Here is a 21,823-nt window from a genome sequence, read left to right on the forward strand (position 1 = left end):
GTCTCAAATTCGTTTCTAAATTAAAATGTTAATGTCTCAAAAAACGGGTACAAATCGCTTATACAGGACTTAGGGCCTGTTTCACCACTTCCTGATAAAGTGCCGAATATCGTCATATAATCACAACTTTTTTGACAGATTCTCCATACTTGATATGTCAAGTTAATTGGTGGATAGCCTATTTGTCACTTATCAGGAAGTGGTGAAACATGCCCTTAGTTTAAAGCCTCTATAGCCTGTTCGCGTTAAACTAGCAGTAAATCATCAGTACAATTGTCAGTTTCAATTTATTTGGATGTGAACACTTTATTACTAACATTTTGCCTTGTCAAGTCTTCATATTGGAAAAGAGGCTTGATAGACTACGACAAAACATTGTAGCATAATATGCATTGTGTTATTTTTATAAGTAAGAGCCCTTATGGGCCTTTTACATTCAGCCCTGTGGGGAAGGAAAGTGGGCAGCGCGAGAATGTAAATAGTCACTCGCGCTGCCACCCATCATACCGCTGCCCGCTGAACGACACGGCTAGAGGGCTATGTGTAAACGCTCACTCGTGTCGTTAGTCGTTACTGCCGCAGAAGTATTCAGGGCAATATTGCCGGCAGCGCGAGTAGCAGCGGCAGTGGCTGAATGTAATCGTCCCATTACAATTATTTGGCTTTTACGTCACTATTTGACATTTGCACCGATGAAGCAACAAACTTGACGCGACTATGGCAGTGTAGGGCGTTGTATTTACTTGTAAGTCTGGATTCTAAATTTTCAATAGATATGTGTATATGAAATGTATTTTAACTGAACTTATTGTAAATATATTTAAAGGACTTCGACAATTAAGATGTGATTATTTATTGTTTAATGACCGCCAAAATATCTACGTCCGTTATAATCTTGTAAACAAAAAAGCATACTTTAAGAGTCGGGGTGACATCGCAATTCTCATACAAACGTAATACCAAGATAATTTCCCTTATGAGAATATTTATCTACTATATTTGAGTTATTATTCAGCTTAAGATAGTAATTACCTAGGTTCCTGTACAGAGATTCACTGCAAAATATTATTTACATACCAAAAAATATTAACGATTACAATTTAGTATGTAAATATTATAATCGTTCATATTTTTGGTATGTAAATATTTTGCAGTTATTCTCTGTACAGGAACCTAGGTAATTACTATCTTAAGCTGAATAATAACTCAAATATGCTAAATATTCTCGTATGGGAAATTATCTTGGTATTACGTTTGTATGAGAACTGCGAGGGCACCCGGACTCTTACGGTCGTATGAATAAAAACTTAGCGTGGGTTTTTAGAAGCTTTAAAAGCCTGTTGTAAAATTTATTATGAATAAAGGTTCTCTAACAGTGCTCTAACACCGTTTTAAGGTGACAGCTGTCAAAGAATAGCGCATGTTTAATAGGCCTGTTGTAAACCTATTTTAAGCATAATCGTTATGAATAAACGTTTGCTAACAGTTGTTTAGGCTCGAAACGTAAAATAGGAGTTCGCAAACTTTAGTGAAGCCTCGGCCCTACTTTAAGACCATTTTAAGAGACTGAAAATGGACGCAATATCGAATATTATCGCGATTTCTGACATTATTGCAATTTCAAGAATCAGTAAGGGTCTCTACAGACGGACCGCATTTCAACTGCAATCCAACCGCAAATTGCAGTTCAAGTGCAGTTTAAATCCAGTTGACACGACTGCAATAGAACTGCAAACCAAACGCGCAGTTGGATTGCAGTTCATTTGCAGTTGGCGTGCAGTCGTGTGAACTGTAGTATTTTACTTAGCGAAGGCTTAGCAAGCGTTTATTCATATGGAGTGTTATAAGACGGTTTTTAACTTTAGTGAACATTTTAGTTAGAAAGCTGTTAAAACGTTCACTAAGATTTTTTTATTCATACCACCGTTAATGACCAGAACAAGAAACATCAAAGTGGTATTAAGGTTTGATTTTATTTTGTAAATTAAAAAAATAAAGTTTGAATAAATTAGTGACTAAAAAAGAAACATTAAAATCGATCTTAATGTCTTTCACAAGAGATTACATTGGATATGTGCTCAGTGTGAGCTTCTATTACCTGCCGTGAAAAAGTTAACTATATGGGTGGGTTACACCAGAGGCGTGGTTATAGTTACAGTTATGGTCAAAGTTATGGTTATAGTTAAGGCTAACTTAACTGTAACCTTCACTTTGACCACAGATTTTGACAGACGTCTGTTGCTGGTCCGATAAGGCTTTAAATGAACGTGGGCGGGGGCGCCGCTGGTAAAGGAGAACTGTCAAAAATGGCGTTTTTGTATGATGACAGCGATAGTTCCTTTTTTCGCCACGTTCATTTAAACTTTAAAGCCTTATCGAGCTCTGTGGTTATGGTTAAATATGGCGTCCATTTTTTACTTTAACCAAAGATTTGACATTTTGCATTGTAGTTATAGTTAAAATTACAGTTATAGTTAAAGTAAGTTGGTACAACCAAGTACCCACCCTAATTCGACTGCCATCAGCGCCTCTAGTGTCAAATAATAGTAACTTAGTCGATGACAAATTGTAGTTAATTTATTCACGAGTTGTGGGAAAATCATATTCAACACACTGGACAGAGTATAAAATATGTATAACGTATTAGCGAAAGGAAGAAACATATTGTCACCTGGATTTAGCGACCGTCAGAAAATTTTCCGTCGTCCTATTCTAATTATCGACTCTAGCACACTAAAATAAAGTTTACTTTTGTAAAAAACGTGATAGTTTTCTTTACAGCAAGTTTAGTAGAAAAGTAGACTTTACGTGAGTGCTTTGAATTAGAATGTAAATGGTGACGGAGATATTTCTGTCCCGGTCGGGACTTATACAGGTGTGACAAAGTAATAAGTGATAATATTTCAGGGTATGAGCTCCCTGTATAGAGTTCACTGTGTGCAGCACTGAAAGAGTATTTTTTACTTTCATATGGGAAAATTCATGACGCTGGGACGCTTGCTTATACAAATCTGAAATCACAAAAAATGCTTTGTCAGAGCTGCTACTTTCACAGTGAACTCTATATAAGAGACACATACACACCCTAAAGTATTATCACTTGTTACACCTTGTATATCTAAGACGGTGTTATTCTAAATTAACCTTTACTTTAAGCACCATGTGTAGCTTATCCGCTGTGGAATACTTACCGTTTCACGAGACGTCCTATATTAATAATTTAAGTTTCATACTAAAACATGATAAGGCCATATTTTCGAAATTTATTTTTATCCTGTATGTTTAGGTGCACAACTTTATATTTTTATCGGTAGATGGCGCTGAAACTAATTGAAACTGATTATATAGTATGTTCAGTCGTCATTTGTCATTTTTTAGACGTGTACTGACCAAGCGAGCAGCCTCGCGAGGCTCGGGCCGTGGAACGCTCGGGCGAGGCAGCGCGTACATTGGCCTTGAGCGAGGCTCGTCTTGACCAACCCGACCGAAGATTTGCCTCACGAGGCAGCTTCGCGAGGCTGCTCGCTTAATCTGTACGCGGCTGACGATTCACACTCTTTAAAGTAATTGTCTGCTGTTTTTGAGGTAGTGACTAGATTAATTTATTCCTACACTCTACTTAATATGTGATTCACAGACAATAATTTATAATTTTCCGCTACTATTTCAACTCTTATTATACTGTGTTAAGCGCCATCTATTAGCTCGGACTTTAAATGTCACAGCACGAAATTTTTCGTATTATTTCGCTGTTTTCACTCTATATGGTGATCCGATTTTTTGTAGGAATCAGATAAAAATTAAACGCACAAGATCCATGAATGAGAAATGGTTTAAGTTTTAAGGTAGCATTGTGATCTTCGCAGCATGCAACCGACAAAAATCCAAATAAAATACCATTATAAATTAATTTGTTTTCATAGTGGACAGTAGACAAAATAAGTTTGGGAACCCATGGTCTAGCGACTGAAACAACCACTGCTTTATAGTGGTGTAGACAAAATTGAAACCTGTAACCTAGTTCATAAAGTGGCATTTTATTTGATTATTTCGCGTGCTGCGTGGATCGGTATGCTAACGTTATCGGACCGATCGTCAGAGCGAGATAGAGTGGTATGATCGCTGCGTCTCTTTCGCACACGACGCGCCAACTGTTTTGTACATAAATGTTAAAGTTTAAGCAATATTAGCAATTAAAATTTTCAATAAAATCACCTTGTGAATAACAATTTGTATTTTATTAACCGACTTCTTTTGGATGCTTTCCGCAACGTAAAAAGTACGTTTGTTGGCTGCTCTACTCTCGAATGAGCCAAGTTGCACCAAAATCGGTGTAGTGGTTGTAACATTTCCTATGCAAATGTGTTATTTGTCAATCAAATAAACACAAATACTTGTTTGGCATAGAAATAAAAAATAAAATTTGTAAACAAAACGTATTTATGTAACAAATGCATTTAACTTATCACAATACTGACTAAATTCATTATTCGACTATTACACTTAATTGTCTTTGCTCTGAGGCGCTCTGTTCTATGGTCTCCAATCGGTTTATTTACGCCTGTATTTACATTTGGGTAGAAACGATAAGGCCCAATTTCACCAACGTCTGTTAGTGTTAACAGCTTGTTAAAATGTCATATCTTCTCTTTAATTCATATGAAAAACGAAAGGGGCGATGTGATACTAATTCGAGCATTAACTTTAACAATCGTTGATGAAATTGGACCTAAGACTATTTTGTTAAGATGTCAAAGGCAAAATCTCATCTAAAGTCTATATACAGTACTCCCGAATTAATAACGCGCATGGAAATCTTCGCTAATTGTCGAAAACACCCGACTCATAAAACGTAAGAGCCCCAAACAATGCACTTGCATTTTGCACCTTGTTCAAAGGAAATAGAAGTAAATATCATATAGCCGGAGGCTGTCCGCTGTCGCCGGTCCGTCAATAAGTGTTCGTTGCCGAAAAATTACGAAAATTTCTATGCGCATTATCACTTTGGGAGCATTGTACCTATTTGCCTTAAAAGAGAGTAATCATACGACCCAATAACACGAGTCACGACTAAGGCTGCGTTCCCACCAGAGCTGAGCGGAGCTGTGTTGCGAGGAATGTGTTTTTGAGTACCAATAGCATCGCCGCGCTGAGCGATGTCATGGCAAAGCCATGACAATGAAGCGATTCTATTGGTTTTCAAAAACATTCCTCGCAACACAGCTCCGCTCAGCTCTGGTGGAAAGGTAGCCTATCATTGCGTCGGTGATTTGATATTTTTGATGCGAATAGACTGTACACGATGTAAAAAAACTAAGTGATAATACTTTAGGGTGTGCACTGTGCATATGTCCCCTATAAAGTGTTCGCTGTGAAAGTAGCAGTGCTGAAATAGCAACTTTTTCTAAACCTTTGTATGGGAAAATCACGAATTAAAATTTTCAGCCCTGCTACTTTCACAGTAAACTCAAATCAAATAAAAAGTGTTTTATTTCTGAATTTTAAAATAAATATTTTCAGAATGTCTACACGGTGCCTAACACCGGTTCGGGAACTAACCCCGGCGAGAAAAACTCTATACAAGAGACGCCTACACATAACATACGCTTAACTCTAAAGTATAATATTATAACTTAGTTTTGTTACACCTTGTAGAAAAGAACATTATCGGTAACATATCTACTAGTCTTCGTCTACTTGGGTATATACCGCAGTAGTTTCAACTCGTGTGTGAGTCGCACGGCCAGCGTCAGCAACGCCAGCGAGCCCGCCTGGTGCATCGCCGCCAACGATACCGGTACGTGCAACAGCAGAGTTGATATGCCAAGCGTCACCTGTAAATTACGTCAAAATAAAATTCCACAGCTTAGGGCCGGGACACAAAAACACGATACGACGTCGTGTCGTACCACGACGCGACATCGTGTCGTGGGAATCTACGACGCGTAGAAACTCATCATTGAATTTCTACGTGAGTTTCTACGACGCGACGCGCAGTGGTTCGAAATCGCTAAATAGTGGACATTCGCAAAAAAGATCGATTTTGATGTGGGAAAAAATACCATCCGATAGATTTTAAGAGGAGTAACAATAAATTTTAATAAAAAATTAAGTTTTTTATTAAAATGTATTCGCCACACGACAATGGCTTATATTGCATCTCGCCCTATTCCTGTTTCGCAGATATTCGCGTTTCGCAGCGTCGGAGTACTAGAGGCGTTAAGTCTCAATTTCACCGACGTTAGTGTTAACAGCTTGTTAAAATGTCATGACTTTTCTTTCGTTCATATTTTGAAAAACGAAAGAGTAACGTGATTTTTTTTTTATGAAATAAGGGGGCAAACGAGCAAACGGGTCACCTGATGGAAAGCAACTTCCGTCGCCCATTGACACTCGCAGCATCAGAAGAGCCTCCGGTAAACTCACTCACTCGGCGAAACACAGCGCAAGCGCTGTTTCACGCCGGTTTTCTGTGAGAACGTGGTATTTCTCCGGTCGAGCCGGCCCATTCGTGCCGAAGCATGGCTCTCCCACGTACAAATACTAATTCGAGCATTAACTTTAACAGTCGTTGATGAAATAATTGGATCTAAACATAATCTATTTCAGATATTTTTTTAATCTAGTTCAATATGTTATACAATGCCTATACAGGATGCAATTAAACCTTCCTGCCAAATTTTGATACATTAATACTTGTTAAAAATAAAAATACACGTATTTTTTCTTTTATAATCACTCAGTACTAAAATGTTGAGAAATAGCTTCCGAAAGTTATCGTAAAAATCACTACAATTAATGGACATGACGCGTTGTCTGCGCGTCACGTGCCCCTGCACGCGCGCCTCTCCCCGCGTTACCCCCGCTTATACCCTCCGCCGCGAGTGACCGTTCTGCTACGATTTTAAATGGGATAAAATATGTCATTAAAAAAATAACACCCAATTTTTTTTTATTTATTGAACTCTCCTAATGATACCTAAAGGTGGCTTTCGGATCTTTGCCGCGACCGGTGAAAATTCAAATAAAATGCTAACTTATGACATAGAATATAAGTGTCATTTTCTACTGACATTTTGGTGGCGACCCACGCTGCCGCCGGCGGCGGCGTAAAAGCTAGTAGGTAGAGTAAAATGAAACCTATCGCCTATGTTATAAAGTGGCATTTCGTTTAAATTTTCGTCGGTCGCGGTCGCTCGCGGCAAAGATCCGAAAGCCACCTTAAGCCCTGGAAAAATTTTGGCAGGAAGGTTTAATTACACCTGTATTTTGTAAGTATATAAAATATAGGCATATTTAGTATAATAAATTTTTGCTTGACTTGGCGAATTGAAATAAATTATCGGTTTATGTGACATAATATGTGGTGGCCAGCGGCGTCGCCCAGTAGTTTATAATTGAGATGAGTATGACGGGTAACTCACCAGTCACCTGGCGACCGACTGGCGACATTACCAAGTAGCCAGGTCGAACGCTCCGCAGGCGGTGACTGGCGACGTTGCCAGTTGTTTGCTCCGTCACATCAATCAGTCGCTGATTAGTGATATCCTCAGATACATTTTTTCAAGGTATTTTCTTAAATCTTCATAGAATTTAAGAAAAACACCGCTTTGCGGCGTCGTAGAGACGCCAGACGTCGCCATGGCATCCCGGTGAGGTATGGCTCTTAGGGAGTAGTTGGTGAAAACGGAAAAAACTCAAGAAAACCTAATTACACCCACCTGCAACCAAGCCATCGCACCAACAGCGACCGCCGCGTTCCTGGCGGTCGGCGGTAGCTTCTTGCCCCGCGCCAGCAGCCACACGCCGGTAGCCAGCGCCAGCGTACTCGTACCTGAAGGGTTAAACATATTCCAGGTTATACATGGTGGAAACAGTGGCGGGGCTAGAACTAAATTTGATGTGGGCAAGATATATTTTGTGAAGCCCCCTCATGGATGACAAGAGAACGGTTTGTTTTTTTTTAGATTTTGTTGGCATTTTTTTTTATAAATAAAAATTTGAATATCAAAAAAAATAATCCTAAAAAAATTAAAGGGCACGTAGCCCCTTGGAGCGCGAGGCCGTAGGCGGTGGCCCACGTTGGTTAGTTGTTTGTAGAATAAATTTAAATACTTAATGTAAAATTTTGAAAAATACTAAATATTGTATTATGGCGTTTCTCCTGTCGTGCGTGTCATCACCCGCTTGTTGTTCGCATCCTATAATTTCATAGATGATTTTCCTATCACGCGCGCGGCCAGGGTCATACCGTCACCTGCATGCGGACCAGACCGCGCGGGCGACATACTAGGGTCCCAGGGTATAACTGGTAGTGGTAAAAAAAGGCCCCGCACTTTTTGTTTTTCTTCGGCGCCCCTTTGTATCCAGCGCCCTGGGCGGTTGCCTAGCGTCGCCCCCCGCTACTGAGCACATACCAGTAAAAAACCCGAAGGGTTTACCCAGTATACGATGATCGAGCTGCACGGTCACGGGGTTCTCAGTGAAGTTCCGCGGTGTGGGCGTCATTTGCAGCACCTCCGGCGGCACCCAGTGCTCGCCCATCTTCGGGAACGACGAGTACACGAGACCAGCGTCGAGACCCGCTACGAATGCACCTGGAAATTGTTGGAATGACGCAGACGCCCGCAACTCCGTTGCGCCAAAATTAGTTTACCGCGCGGGAACCGTACATTATTTCGGGATCAAAAGTATCCTATGTCCTTTCCCGGGACTCAGAGTATTTCCATGCCGTTATAGAATGTTATCGTGTTACACAATGTTTTATAACGTTACAATATAACTGCTGAGTGCTGTGTGGGAGCACCTTACGTTTGACAGCAAAAAATAACAAAAGTATTTTGCATTGCTTTTACAAAAATATATAGTCTGTCAAAAAAGTGAAGAAATTAAAAAGTGGCAACATCGTAGTGTCATCCCTTTTTTCTTAGATTGATTTGAAAGGGATAACACTACGATGTTGCCTCTTTTTAATTTCTTCACTTTTTTGGCAGACTATATGCAATCTTCCAATGTAAGTAATAAGTATAATTACCTGATATAGCCGTAATAAACACCATCGCTTTAACTCCATGCGCGCACGCCGTCAGTCCCTTCAGGCCCTGCACCTGCTGCAGGGCTCCGGCAGCGGGGCGAAGCACCCTGAGCGCTCCGCCCAGGAGACCGGCGTAAAGCGTGAAGGCCAGCGCCAGGTGGGATGCCAGCCGGTATTGTGACACTCGCGGCACGTCGTTGGGACCCTCGAAGCGGTCTTCGAGACCGGATTTCACCATGTACCAGCCCATTAGGCCCTGAAATTAAACCGCCGTACTCAGAGACACTTAATTATGATTAACCTCCAATTTAATGAAGAGTTTGACAGATAATATATTATGGGGCTTATATCAAAATTTAGAATTAATTACATATTTTAAGTAACTAATGTTTCACTCTGAGTGCGGCAGTAAATAGGTAAAGTAAATACTATATTAGTATGTACTAGGCTACTAGCTGACCCGGCAAACGTTGTTTTGTCATATACATTATTTTTTGTATCAATATCAAAAGTAGATAAAAACCTATTCTCAGGCCTAACGAATATACTATGAGGGAAGTTGATTCATGGGCAGAAGGCAGACCTACATAATTTAGTCGCATTGTGTCAAACACATCGGACATAGCCCATTGAATTGACATAATCCGACCAAATGACGCAGTTCCGTCAACAACCTATGAATAAATTTCTTCGATGGTACATACAAAGTTTCATTAAAATCTGTTGAGCCGTTCGCGCACAAACACTGTGACACAAGAGACCGCTCGGGGCGCCGGAAAAAAAGGGGCGCTGAAGGCAAACAAAAGGGGCGCCAAATTTTTCAGCAATACCAGCACCATGGGCGCCGAAGAAATGTCGCCCAGGGCGCTGGTAGTGCTAAAACCGGCCCTGTCTGAGCATACACTCTTGAACGCAATAAATCTCACGTGTTCAGTTATTAGATTCGTTACCGAATTCTTTGTAGACACCTACAAGCCGTAAGTTGTAAGTGCTGGTAGTGTGTGGGAGCTTGCGGCGCCCATTCTCTTTGCCTTCGGTGCCCTTTTTTCCGGGCACCCTGGGCAGTTGCCCGGCATCGCCCCCCCCCCCCCCCTCCCCCCTAATGCCGGTACGGGCTACAAGTAATATTTATTTTGTAGTATTTACACAACAGCGCTAGGCAGCTTGCAGAGTTATAAGTACGGCACAATGCATGAAAAATCAAACATTCAGAATTATGTTGATGGCCCCAAAAGGTCTATAAATACCTGTGCAGCAACAAGCCCGCAGTACGCCGCAACCCTTATCTTCATGCCCTTATCCAGTTTCTTGGTGGCCCAGAAGAGCGCAGCGGGCAGGAAGACTGCAGCCCCTATCGCGCGGCCCCACATGCGGTGCGCGTACTCCATCCACCATATCCACTTGAACTCTGACAGGGTCATGTTCATGTTCTTACTGGAATTAGGGTATTATTGGCGATAACATAATACGTAGTCGTAAATTGGACGATAATGATTGAAATGTTCTTCACTAGATGACGCCCGCAACTCCGTTGCGCCATTTGTTTATCACGCGTGAACCGCACATTTTTCTGGGATAAAAAGTATCCTATGTCCTCTCTCGGGACAAGTATCTCCAATCTCCATACCCAATAAAATCGGTTTTGCGGCTTGACCGTGAAGATGTAATAGACAGACACACTATCGCATTCAGTAGCGGCGTTAGGGGGGGGGGGGGCGACGCTGGGCGACCGCCCAGGGCGCCGGGGCGCCGAACGCAAAACGAAAAGGGCGCCCATCTCGCCCAGGGCGCTGGTAGTGCTAAAACCGGCCCTGATCGCATTTATAATATTAGTATAAACTCCGATTTTTAATTCAAGATCAAAAAAACTACTACAATATTGCCACTGCAATAAAATATTTGTGCAACAGTATATTCCTTTTTTCTAAAAAGCTAGGCTTAGATAATTTAATTATTTGTAATTTTAATCAGATGATTTAAATAAGTAACCTGAGTTATTTTATTTTACATAAATACAAAACGCCGTAATAAAATCTTAAACATTCGTAATACTACCAAATAGTATACCTGGTATTTTACTGGTATCACTTCAGGTATTCATAACATTTGGTGCAATAATTTACAGGCTAAAGTAACATACTTAATATTATAATCTAAATATACATGTACCTAATTTACAAAATAGCAAAAAAATTGTGTGTAGCTCGCTTTATGGTCGTTATCTTATCGCTGCCATTTTTTCATGACACCATGGTATTGTTTATCCTGTCATATTATCCTTAGTATTAAAATGATAAAATTATGTCTCATATTATGTTTTACAGCAGCATTTGTCCTATACTGTAAAGTGTAAACTATGTAAGTGCGAGAGGGACGAATGCTATTCAAACATAAAAGACGTCCTATTTAGACTAAGATGTAAGAGTTTCATCTGGGTTCTAGTAAAAACCATTAATGTTAATATAAAAGCTTGTATCAATAAGGATTATTTGACAAAAACCTTGTTTAATCATTATGTTGACCAGTAATGCCGATAATAAATAAAGTAACATATTGCAAAAAGGTTGGCGAAACCTGAAATATTCACTTGACAATGACATTTATGTCACTTTGACACCTTTGACAGTGACGTACTGTAGTAGCTTTTTTGATCTTGAATTATAAATCGGAGTTTAGATGATGCACACTAATAAAAGATACTAAATGAATACAAAAGTAGACAAAATTTCCAATATAATAAGACTTAAATAAAGTCTAAGGCTGCCTATTTGTTGTTTTAATCCCTTACAAATTAACTTGATTTCAATGGAAATTTCTAACATTTGCATTCTTCAATCGTAATTCCCTAAATTAGTTCTTCTGGACATTTTATTTAACAAGTAGGACCATTCTAAAAGTACTTTTGAATAGCTAAAGCTTGTGTATGTAATTAAATAACTTAAAAAAAAAGTTTAAGGGCTCCTACACAAAACTGAATATGCATCGCAAAAATCTGCGACAAAACTCATATTAAAAATTACATTTCGATGCGACACGGATTCGCAGTTTTGTTTGGGAGCCCTAAACATGTGAACTCACTATTTATACTCTGGGAACTGCTGGTACCGCTCAAACTCACTCTTCCACTCTTCCTCCGTTGTGGGGAGTTTCTCTCCTAGCAGTTTCCATGTCACCATGGATAGACCGGACTCTGTGAGACGGGTGACACCACCTGTGGTCATAATACAATGTTGCTAGAAAAAATGTCAATGCTTTAAGTGGGACATCACACAATTTAAGTGAGAAAGATGGGGTACCTAAGTGAATCTTAGTATTCCGCTATTATGCTCTGATTCTTAAAGTCTTTAACCATTACATCTTGCCCTATCCTCTTTATAAAGAAAGCAATAGATTTATCGAAATTTTATTTTATTTTTTATTTCATGGTTAAACTTAAATATGTAAAACTAAACTTTAAATATGTGTACTTATTATCATGTTATTATTAACTTTTACTATTTGCAATTTGTAAAATATGGCTTTATACATTGGGTTTCTATGTTTTGACATAAGTTATAAAATCAAACAACAAATATTGAACACCAATTTATTTGCTGTTTATGTAAGTACAACTTAATTAAAAACCTAGTTATGAATATACACATTAATAACTATCGTTAACAAAAATGATAATATGGAATGATCTTTACATAATATGAATAAACTTTCATAGCCTTATCAATGAGCAAAGTAACAAAGATGCCTCATTTTTAAATAATAATCTAAAACCATTAAAATTATGTTTGTACCTCAATGTTTAAAGACCCACACTATAGGCAAACATTATAGTAATACAGTGTATTGTCTATGAGCTTCTTATCTAACATAACAGACAAGGGCACAACACTGTTGACTGTAAAGGTGGAAACTAATGAATGACACGAGGTCTAATGTAATTTTATTACACAGCAAGCATAAGTGCGTTATTACTCCCTCTTCGTTCAACATAGTTGAAGAGGTTCGGTCTGTTTTATTTTCCTTTGAGGCCTTTGCCAAAAAAGGGCAAACAGACCGAGTCTATGGTACTACTGACCCGCTAGAGTCAGTGGGTTAAGCTAAAAGAAAAATCAAGAAGTCTGAAAAATAAAGATTATAAAAAAAAGAAGGAAATAAAGCAAGGTACTAACTGCACAAATGCTTACTGTGTAATAAGTTGCATTACACCTCCTCACGTTGGTCAGTACCCACTTTAACACACCAGCTGTTTTTATTAGAAAAGGAGCTGAAATGATATTAAGGCAACAGGTGCCAGAAACTAGACTAGATTGAAAGTTGTTACAGTTTCCTGAAAATTTTTCCAAGCACCCTCAACTGTAAATTATTTGCCGTGAGTAGTGCCGACTACAAGTCGCACTATATAATATATGCTATACAGCAACACCAAGTACCCGCTGACCATACCTAGCACCACGGCCGTGAACACCATCCCGCTGCACCCGAGCAGCCAGTACCCCACAACCTTGGGGGTCTTCGGCTTTGGGGATGTGGAACATAGTCGTGCGATTATACTGCACTGCTTGATTTTGTCGCTTAACTGAAAAAAAATATATATTATTTTGTAAAAAGAATTTACAATCTATACAAAGTAAAAGGTGTAGAAAAGGATTAAATTAAGGCAAGATTTGTGTCTTTCGTTTTGATTTTAAGAAAAACCTTATTGTTTCATTTTATCTACCATGTTATATTTATAAAATATACTTATATAAAGTCGCAGGGAGTCTTATTCATGAGCAGATTGAAAGTAATTTATGTGAGTTTTATAACTCTTAATAAGTATGTTACTATGAATCTTACCCTTAAAACTTCATTTCTATTGCTACGGGCACATGTTATCAGCTGGCGAGAGGCGACACGCGAGTGCAGGGCAGAATTGGAAACTAATAATCTACTGGGCCCCACTCTAAAGTGTTGACAACATCGATGCAGCTGCAGCAACATCTCTGAAAGTTTAAATTTAACACTTGGCTATAAGTCACTTTTAGGATGTCTATATTATATTCAGGGGGATGCAGTTATACGAGTACCTATTTCAAGAAATTTAATATGAATTTTGATAAAATATAGGAAGAAAGTCGAAGAAATGCCAAAATACATGGCTTTGATAATTACCGAGACAGAACAGTTATGAGCTTCAAACTAAGTCACTTATGTTTATATTTCTCGTATAACATAAAATTTTAATTAGAGATATTCATGAGTTTTTAAAAATTTCACAATATTTCGCTTCGCGCACTGACAACTGACAAGTGACAGTTGAGTGATAGCTGACAAAAGTGACAAATTTGACATTTGACACGGCGCTTAGGTACCGTAAACAAAAAGATAGATACAGACGGGGCGGGGTACGACAGTACCTATACAAATACGTCTATGGGGCGGGGCGACTGGCGAGCCGCGAGCCGGTCAATTTCACCGCGAACGATAGCACAAAGGGAATCCTAATTACCACGGCGCGGCGGGCAAAAAGACCGCGCCGCAGCCCGCAGGTGCCTGGCGTGCACTGGCGGCGCATGTCCGCGGCTGTCCGCCATGGTCCATGGATCACAAACCAGTATACATGCAGTAAGTACTTTAATGTTTAACATAGACGGCGTGTGATTTGTGTACGCGGCACGGGCAGCCGCAGACATCGACGGGCGTACGCAGAGAAATCGACCGGCCTGCCCCGCCCTGTCGTCTGCAAAGAGTCTTAAAAGGCCGTATACACGATCGTTTTTTTTTTTTTTGCTTCAAAAGTGGTTCAAACCACCAAGTACCAACAGAGGTCACCTTGGTAGGGTTGGAACAAAAATCAACCGTGTAGACCACAGATATCAGAAACAAGAGATGGGCCGCCGAGCGCACTTTGTTTGGGTCCTGCCGTCCTAAGATGCGCAAACGAGAAAATCTCGAGATATCTCACTCTCGTGTGTAGTCATATTGTCAATAATGACATAATGTCAAAATAATTTTTGACATTATGTCGCTAGATTTTGACGACAGATCTACACGAGAAAAATGTATGTCATGTTAGGGTCAATAGATATGAAGAGAAAAGCCATCAAACATCGAGAATACGTGTAGACAAAATTTTCTTTCTATGCAAGAGGGGCTGATGTAAACTACACATACATTGACAACTAAATAATTACACAAATTACACCCAACATTGAGAAATCCCTGCCACTCACACATTCAAAGCGATGCTCTCATTGCTGCGCACACATTACTATCTACTGTGTAAGTACGCGCCTCAGTCCAGAAAACACATTCAAAGAATTTCACACCTACGCTAGTGATTGACTGTCGATAAATTTACTATCGAGCAGTTACGTTGCTGCATATCGCGAACAATTTTAGCATTAATAGCTTGCCCCAATATAATTTTAAACAAGTTTTTTATTTAGATTCATCTTGTTTTAGATAATTAAATCTTGCAAACTTAAAATCTACCCTACTTTTTAACGTGTAAGTTGCCTCACAGTCACAGTGTAATGCAAAGTCATGAGGTCAAAAATAAAAGATTATTTCGATTTTTAACCCCCGACACAAAAGAGGGGTGTTATAAGTTTGACGTGTCTGTCTGTCTGTCTGTCTGTCTGACTGTCTGTCTGTCTGTCTGTGGCGTCGTAGCATCGTAGCATCCAAACGGGTAGACCGATTTTGATATAGTTTTTTTGTTTGAAAGCTGACATGATCGAGAGTGTTCTAAGCTATAGTTCATCGTCATCAGCCTGCTCCGTGCTGGAAAATCACGGTTCATCTGGTTCGTGAAGGGCCGATTAGCAACTTGCAGTCGTTTGGTGGGCTTTATATTTTGCATTCTAGTTCGTGACATTTATAAATATTTGCACATTAATGGAAAGTTGACCTGGTGCTGCAGCATCACCTGGTAATCAAAAGGATACCCAACTCCTCGCCAACTTAGAGTAATAGTTTTGTATTTGGACTCATTTTAATTGCAACAACTAGTAAGACGTAGATAAACAGTAAATTTTTGCATGCTGCTGCTGCAGCATCACCTAGATTCTATAGGAGCCGAGCTCCATATGACCTCAAAGTGGAGGTTTCATGTTTGGACTCATATTGACGTCCTCACCCAAAAGGACATTCCTAGATAGTATTTATTGGGATATAATATGATCCTGTTGATAGGAATTATTCTGTACTTTAACGAAAACAAGTTTAAAAAGCATGAAATAATATTAAATTAAGAAATTTAAATTCTCTTAGTGAGTGAACGGTCAAATATAGTTTTAAACATCATCATCATTTCATCTGCAAACATAGATAAAAGGCAGTATCTTATTACAAGAGCAATATCATTGATAAATATAGAGAAGAGCACAGGTCCAAGGTGCGATCCCTGGGGCACGCCTGATGGAGCATCGTAAAGCAATGACTCAAATCCATTGACACTTACAAATTGTATTCTTCCTTCAAGATATGAAGCAAACCAGGTCAGAAGTGTGCCAAATATACCACACGCCTCTAATTTAGACAACAGCAAGACGTGATCCACCTTATCAAACGCTGAGGAAAAGTCGGTATAAATAGCATCGACCTGTGAGCCTGAATCAACTATACGTGCGATGTGTGAAGTATAAGCCAGGAGATTGGTCTCAGTTGAACGGTTTTTCCTAAAACCATGTTGGAAGTCATAAAGAATGGGTTCAATATGAAGTGAAAACGTTTGATAAATTATGCATTCAAAGAGCTTGGAGAAACACGGTAAAATACAGATAGGTCGATAGTTGCGAATATTGCTTTCATCACCCTTCTTGTGAACTGGGATTACACGAGCCTTTTTCCAAAGTGTTGGAAACTTCCCAGTGCACAATGAGCGATTGAAAACAATAGTAAGTGGCGAACTCAAGTTTTTACCGCACTTTTTGATAAATATCGGTGGTATACCATCAGGCCCAGAACCTTTGTGTATATCAAGCTTCTTAATTTGTGCAAGCACCTGAGCTTCGGATATGATAATTTTACCTAGCGTTTGACCATTACAGGGAATCGGTCGCTGCGCGAGACTAGTACTAGGGAAGTACAAAGAAGAAAAATGAGATGCGAATAAATTAGCAATTTCGGGACCAGTGTTAGCGCATTTTTGATCGCGAAACATTTGATCAGGTATATTTCGATTTACCCTTTGGCCTACTACGTTTGGCCTTAACATAGCTCCAGAAGGCCTTTGGATTGTTTTGTATGTTATGATCTAATTTGTTCTTGTAATCCATGTAACATTTGTTTAAAAGTTTATGACAACTGTTTCTTATAATGTCAAATTCAATCTTATCTCTGGGATTGTTGTATCTTAAGTAGCGGCGCCTAATTTTATTTTGCTCATTTCTGAGTTTAATGAGAGGCTTGGTGAACCACGGCGGATAGTGTGACTGCGCCCTTTTACGCTTAGGAACGTGCGTTTCAAATACCTCGTATAATGTTTTATTAATAAACTCGACCATATCGTCAACATCATCACAGCATGTTAAATTATCGGCCCATTTGATCGTACCAAGGTGTCCATTAATGGCTGTGTAATCAGCCCTATAGAAGTTATAATCTCTGCGACATTTTGATTGCAATAACTCTGTACCAAGAAGCTGAAGACTCAAAAGTAAACAAGGGTGTTTAGGGTCTAACTTACTAAGAGGGAAGGGGGGTTGTTTAACAGAAGAATCTTTCAGGTTTGTTAATATTAAGTCAAGAAGCCTATTGTCACAATTACGAATGCAATTAAATTGAGATAAGTCATTAGTGCACATAAAATTGATTAGGGTACTCCCAAGAGTATTGTTGCAATTATTCGGCGTCAAATAGTTGGTACCGTCCACCACTGACCAGCCAAGAAGACCAATATTAAAATCGCCCAGCATAACAATGTCGTCTACAAGATCTATTACATTAAATAAATAAATAAATAAAAATAACTTTATTAAACATGTGAAAGGGACAGAACACAGCCAGAGTTAAATAACAATAAAACAAGGAATTCAAGTAAATTGACATGACGCATACAACATTTAACTACCTACTTAAAATTAAACTCGGCTATGGTTGTGCAATGCACACACCGCATGTTTAAAGGGGTAATCCACTCAGGCATCGACCGCGGCAAGCCGTGGCGCCTGATCTTCCGTGGCCCCCTGTCAGTCTGTGATCCCACAAACGGCACTCTCTTATAACTTATAAGTATATCTTCTAAACATAACAACAAACACATACATGAAATATAAACACTGGACAAATATTTACAATGGACAGATAAAAGCGGCAATTTTCCCACGGTCTGCAACACGGGCTCGGGAAAGACAATGTAATTAAGTTTTAAAAACAAGTTAGTCGGCGCGGTGACGCGCTTAGGTACAGCGTTATTAAAAAAATTAACCAGTTTATCGGATTTGACTGGAGGCGGGAGATATACAGCGCACAAGGCAAGTTTCCTACGAGTATTATTTATTGTAATATTCAAAAGGAGCCACAGGTCCTCGCAATCTGTCTCCGAATCTTTCATACGCATAGATTGTATATGGCGTGACACATCACACAGCTATCAAGACACCTCCACCATCTGATTTAGTGCTAGAGGTAGAGCAGCGATCACGACGATACATAATGTAGTCTTCATTAAAAAGCTCACCTGACACACATATACATAATCACATACACATATACATGTTTATAAATATTTATTAAACTATCAAAATCATCTACTTAATATTTGTTATTAGTTTATTACTCGTACTAATCGCGGCAATGCAACGTGCTGTATCGACAACAAGAAATGACAGGTACATCACTATCTCACGGCGCTTATCAGCGGCCGTGCACGGAATGCGACCGATTCAATATGCGCAATTTTCATTGCTCGCTTAGACTGTTTTCAACACCAGGCACGCTACACTTAGCGAGCAGCGAGCAATGTTATGCGTTCAATCGTTAGGTTACATATTTCGCTCAGTAGGTACCCGACTGAAAATTTGTAATGCAATTACTTTAACGAAAAAAATGAGATTTTGGTGGAAAATGCTGGAAATACAAAATTGTTTTGGTACTTAGCGATGAAAAGTGACCCCTTCAAGTTTATGGTCACTTCGATTCTTGCACACAACCACCGAACAGTTAGGCATTTCAAAAAAACACTCCCGTAGTATACGCTTAGACAATCACGTCCCGACTAATTGTGTTTTCGCGTAGTTTTCCCGTTTTGGTCATACTTCACTTACACCGGCCACGCCCCCACAGCCACTCTTGTTGGTTTAATATCTCTATGGTGTAGACGCTTGTTTTTGGTTGACCAACCAAATAACCTTCAATTACCTTGGTAGTGAGCGCATCCCTAACAACCATAGACTTAATATATACTAGCATTGTAGGTTTATGCTCACAACCAATGTCAAATAGAGAACATGTGATTGAGTTGAAACCAAGTTGAAACGCAACCGTGTAGACGCTTGTCGGCGTTCAGTCGTAACTCGTAAATTGATCGTCGGATGCGTTGCATCATGCATGTGGTGTGTAGTGCCAGTAGCCAAAAATCTTAAATCCCGTATACACGCTCGGTTCCAACCATCGGACCTCCGTTGGTGGTTGGAACCGATCGTGTATACGGCCTTTTACGTTGCTATTAACCACCACCGTTTCATCTACAGCCGTCTTTTTTACGTTTCTTTTCATCACATAATATAGCTATACAAGCCAGCGCTATTGCGGTCTTTTGAGGTTTAGATACTGGTCCGGGACCACTGGTCCCATTTATCACATTTCCACAGCCTAGCCAAGAGTCAAGACAGACGAGTTGATCGTGTAGATAGCTCAGATTCAACTTTGCTGACCCAACCAAGGTGAACATGTACATACGGCCGGACAATATTGACATTTTAAGTATTATTTTTTCTTCAAATATATCTAGATTGCAGGCAAATATGGCAATGTGGATTAACTTTCACCTTCCAGTAGAAAGGGAAACTGGAAAGTGCAAAGTGGAAACTTGGTGGAAACAGAATTGGAAAGTGAAAAGAATTATATAGGTAGGTCTTTGAGGAAACTGGAAAGTTTCCAGTTTCCTCAAAGACCTATAATATCTTCGATCACTAATATACAAGATACACAGTGCCATACAAAACCTCTCGAAAATCTGTCGCCGAGTAATACAGTTTACAAAAGTATGCATTTATCTAAAATCAACCATAATCACAGCAATTATTAAAGATCTTTTTATAAAACAATGTACATGTATGTTTACAAAGCAATAAATTTTTACGAACGACGCACGCTTCAAACAAAATTCAACTTAAAGTTTAAATTATTACAGTGCCTTCGCCGCTGGAACAAGGCGAAGTGAAGTATGAGCCACAGACTACTAAGGGATGTATGAGTGGAGTCGAATTGTTCAACATTTTTTTGTTGTTGTAATAATTTTAATAGTCCATTTTTAATTTTTCCAAACTTTAATGTACAGAGTGTGGAGTAATTATTTTTTACTTGTAATATTATGTTGTTCTAATATATTTAATTTTATAATTAACTAAAATATACGTGTATACATTGAATATAAATGCTTAGAACATACAACGCTCGCTAATGTCGGCTTGAAAAATTCTTTGCATCTTTGCCGTGCTATAACTGATATCCAATCTCCACATTATTTATCTTTTGTCTTGCATCATTCCTTATTTCAAGTGGGCATGATAAACTACTGTGATAAACTATAAGTACCTTTAGTATGAGTATTCGCAATTGAGATGGTTTATACCTCGTGTTGATTTATTTACAACTTAATTTTAAAACTGTTTTTTGTTGATTTCTTAACGAAAAACCAATATATATAATATATACAATACAATTGTATGAAATATATTAGGATAAAATTTTAGAGGACCGGTTGGTCTCTCTAAGAGTTCACTAGAGGTCGGAGGAGTAAAGAGTAAAACTCGATTTACTGTGGTGAACTGAAGTGCTTTATTGAGAAATTTGTGTTGCTTATATACAAAATTTTTACATAAATATTATTATTACAAACTATACGCCACGCTGCGAATATCCCTCGCTCGACGTAGCCTCGATGTGAAGACGCGTAGTGTAGTGTTGCGATGAATTCTTATTAGAAAAATGCCTTTTTCAAGGCCGGTTCATGTCCGGTATTATTACACGGACAGCTGTTTCTCTTGTGATTGCGAACGTACGTTCTTTGCAGAGCGATTTTCTTCTGTGTTTCAACTTCTATAACGAACGTATACAGAGACGGAGTGCGTTCTTTTCAGAGCGCGTTGTTTTCTTTGTTTCAATCGGCGAACGAAACGTAGGTACGGCTACAAAATTAATACTTACCGGATGTGCCGGAAATATGAAATTCCATCCTTTTTTGCGTTTTAAACGTATGATTTTTACAATTGTTGAACGAGCACTGGGGCATGTTTCCCAGCGGAGCGTTCGAGCACTACTAAATCGAAAGTCCACCAGAATGTTGCGTTTGGTGCTCTTTTAGCGAGGTCGTTTTTTGCCGCGGACTGTGTATCTTGTATATTAGTGATCAAAGTATAATCTATATATTAATACGTGAGAGAAAAACTTTGTAACCCTTTTTACGAAAAATGGGGAAACGTAGGTGCATGAAATTTCGCTCAGTTATAGTTTATATGGTGAAGGAGTGCATCGAGCTAATATTATTTTAAAATTATGCTTTTATCATATATATTTTTAACAAATAAAACGTTACACACACTACAACACTACTACTAGGAAAAATGACAGATCTTTGAGTGACAA

General features: G+C 39.0%; 1 protein-coding gene and 1 long non-coding RNA gene across 2 annotated transcripts; both read right to left on the bottom strand.

Annotated features, from left to right (window-relative positions):
- Positions 1-1,932: 1,932 nt before the first annotated feature.
- On the bottom strand, positions 1,933-20,844 carry LOC121733658. The gene is made up of 3 exons (XR_006036590.1): positions 20,833-20,844; positions 19,799-19,800; positions 1,933-2,241 (listed from the first exon to the last, which is right to left on the bottom strand). It is a non-coding gene; the product is annotated as an uncharacterized LOC121733658 (long non-coding RNA).
- LOC121733653 (cytochrome c oxidase assembly protein COX15 homolog) lies at positions 5,516-14,275 on the bottom strand. Its single transcript, XM_042123975.1, has 9 exons — positions 14,183-14,275; positions 13,868-14,013; positions 13,475-13,607; positions 12,113-12,245; positions 10,282-10,468; positions 9,035-9,290; positions 8,442-8,597; positions 7,722-7,834; positions 5,516-5,834 (listed from the first exon to the last, which is right to left on the bottom strand). The coding sequence occupies exons 2-9, from the start codon at positions 14,009-14,011 to the stop codon at positions 5,694-5,696; spliced, it is 1,263 nt and encodes a 420-aa protein (XP_041979909.1). The 5' UTR covers positions 14,012-14,013; positions 14,183-14,275; the 3' UTR covers positions 5,516-5,693.
- Positions 20,845-21,823: the final 979 nt, after the last annotated feature.

This window comes from Aricia agestis, chromosome 14 (genome assembly GCF_905147365.1).
Source record: "Aricia agestis chromosome 14, ilAriAges1.1, whole genome shotgun sequence".
Classification (NCBI taxonomy): Eukaryota; Metazoa; Arthropoda; class Insecta; order Lepidoptera; family Lycaenidae; genus Aricia; species Aricia agestis.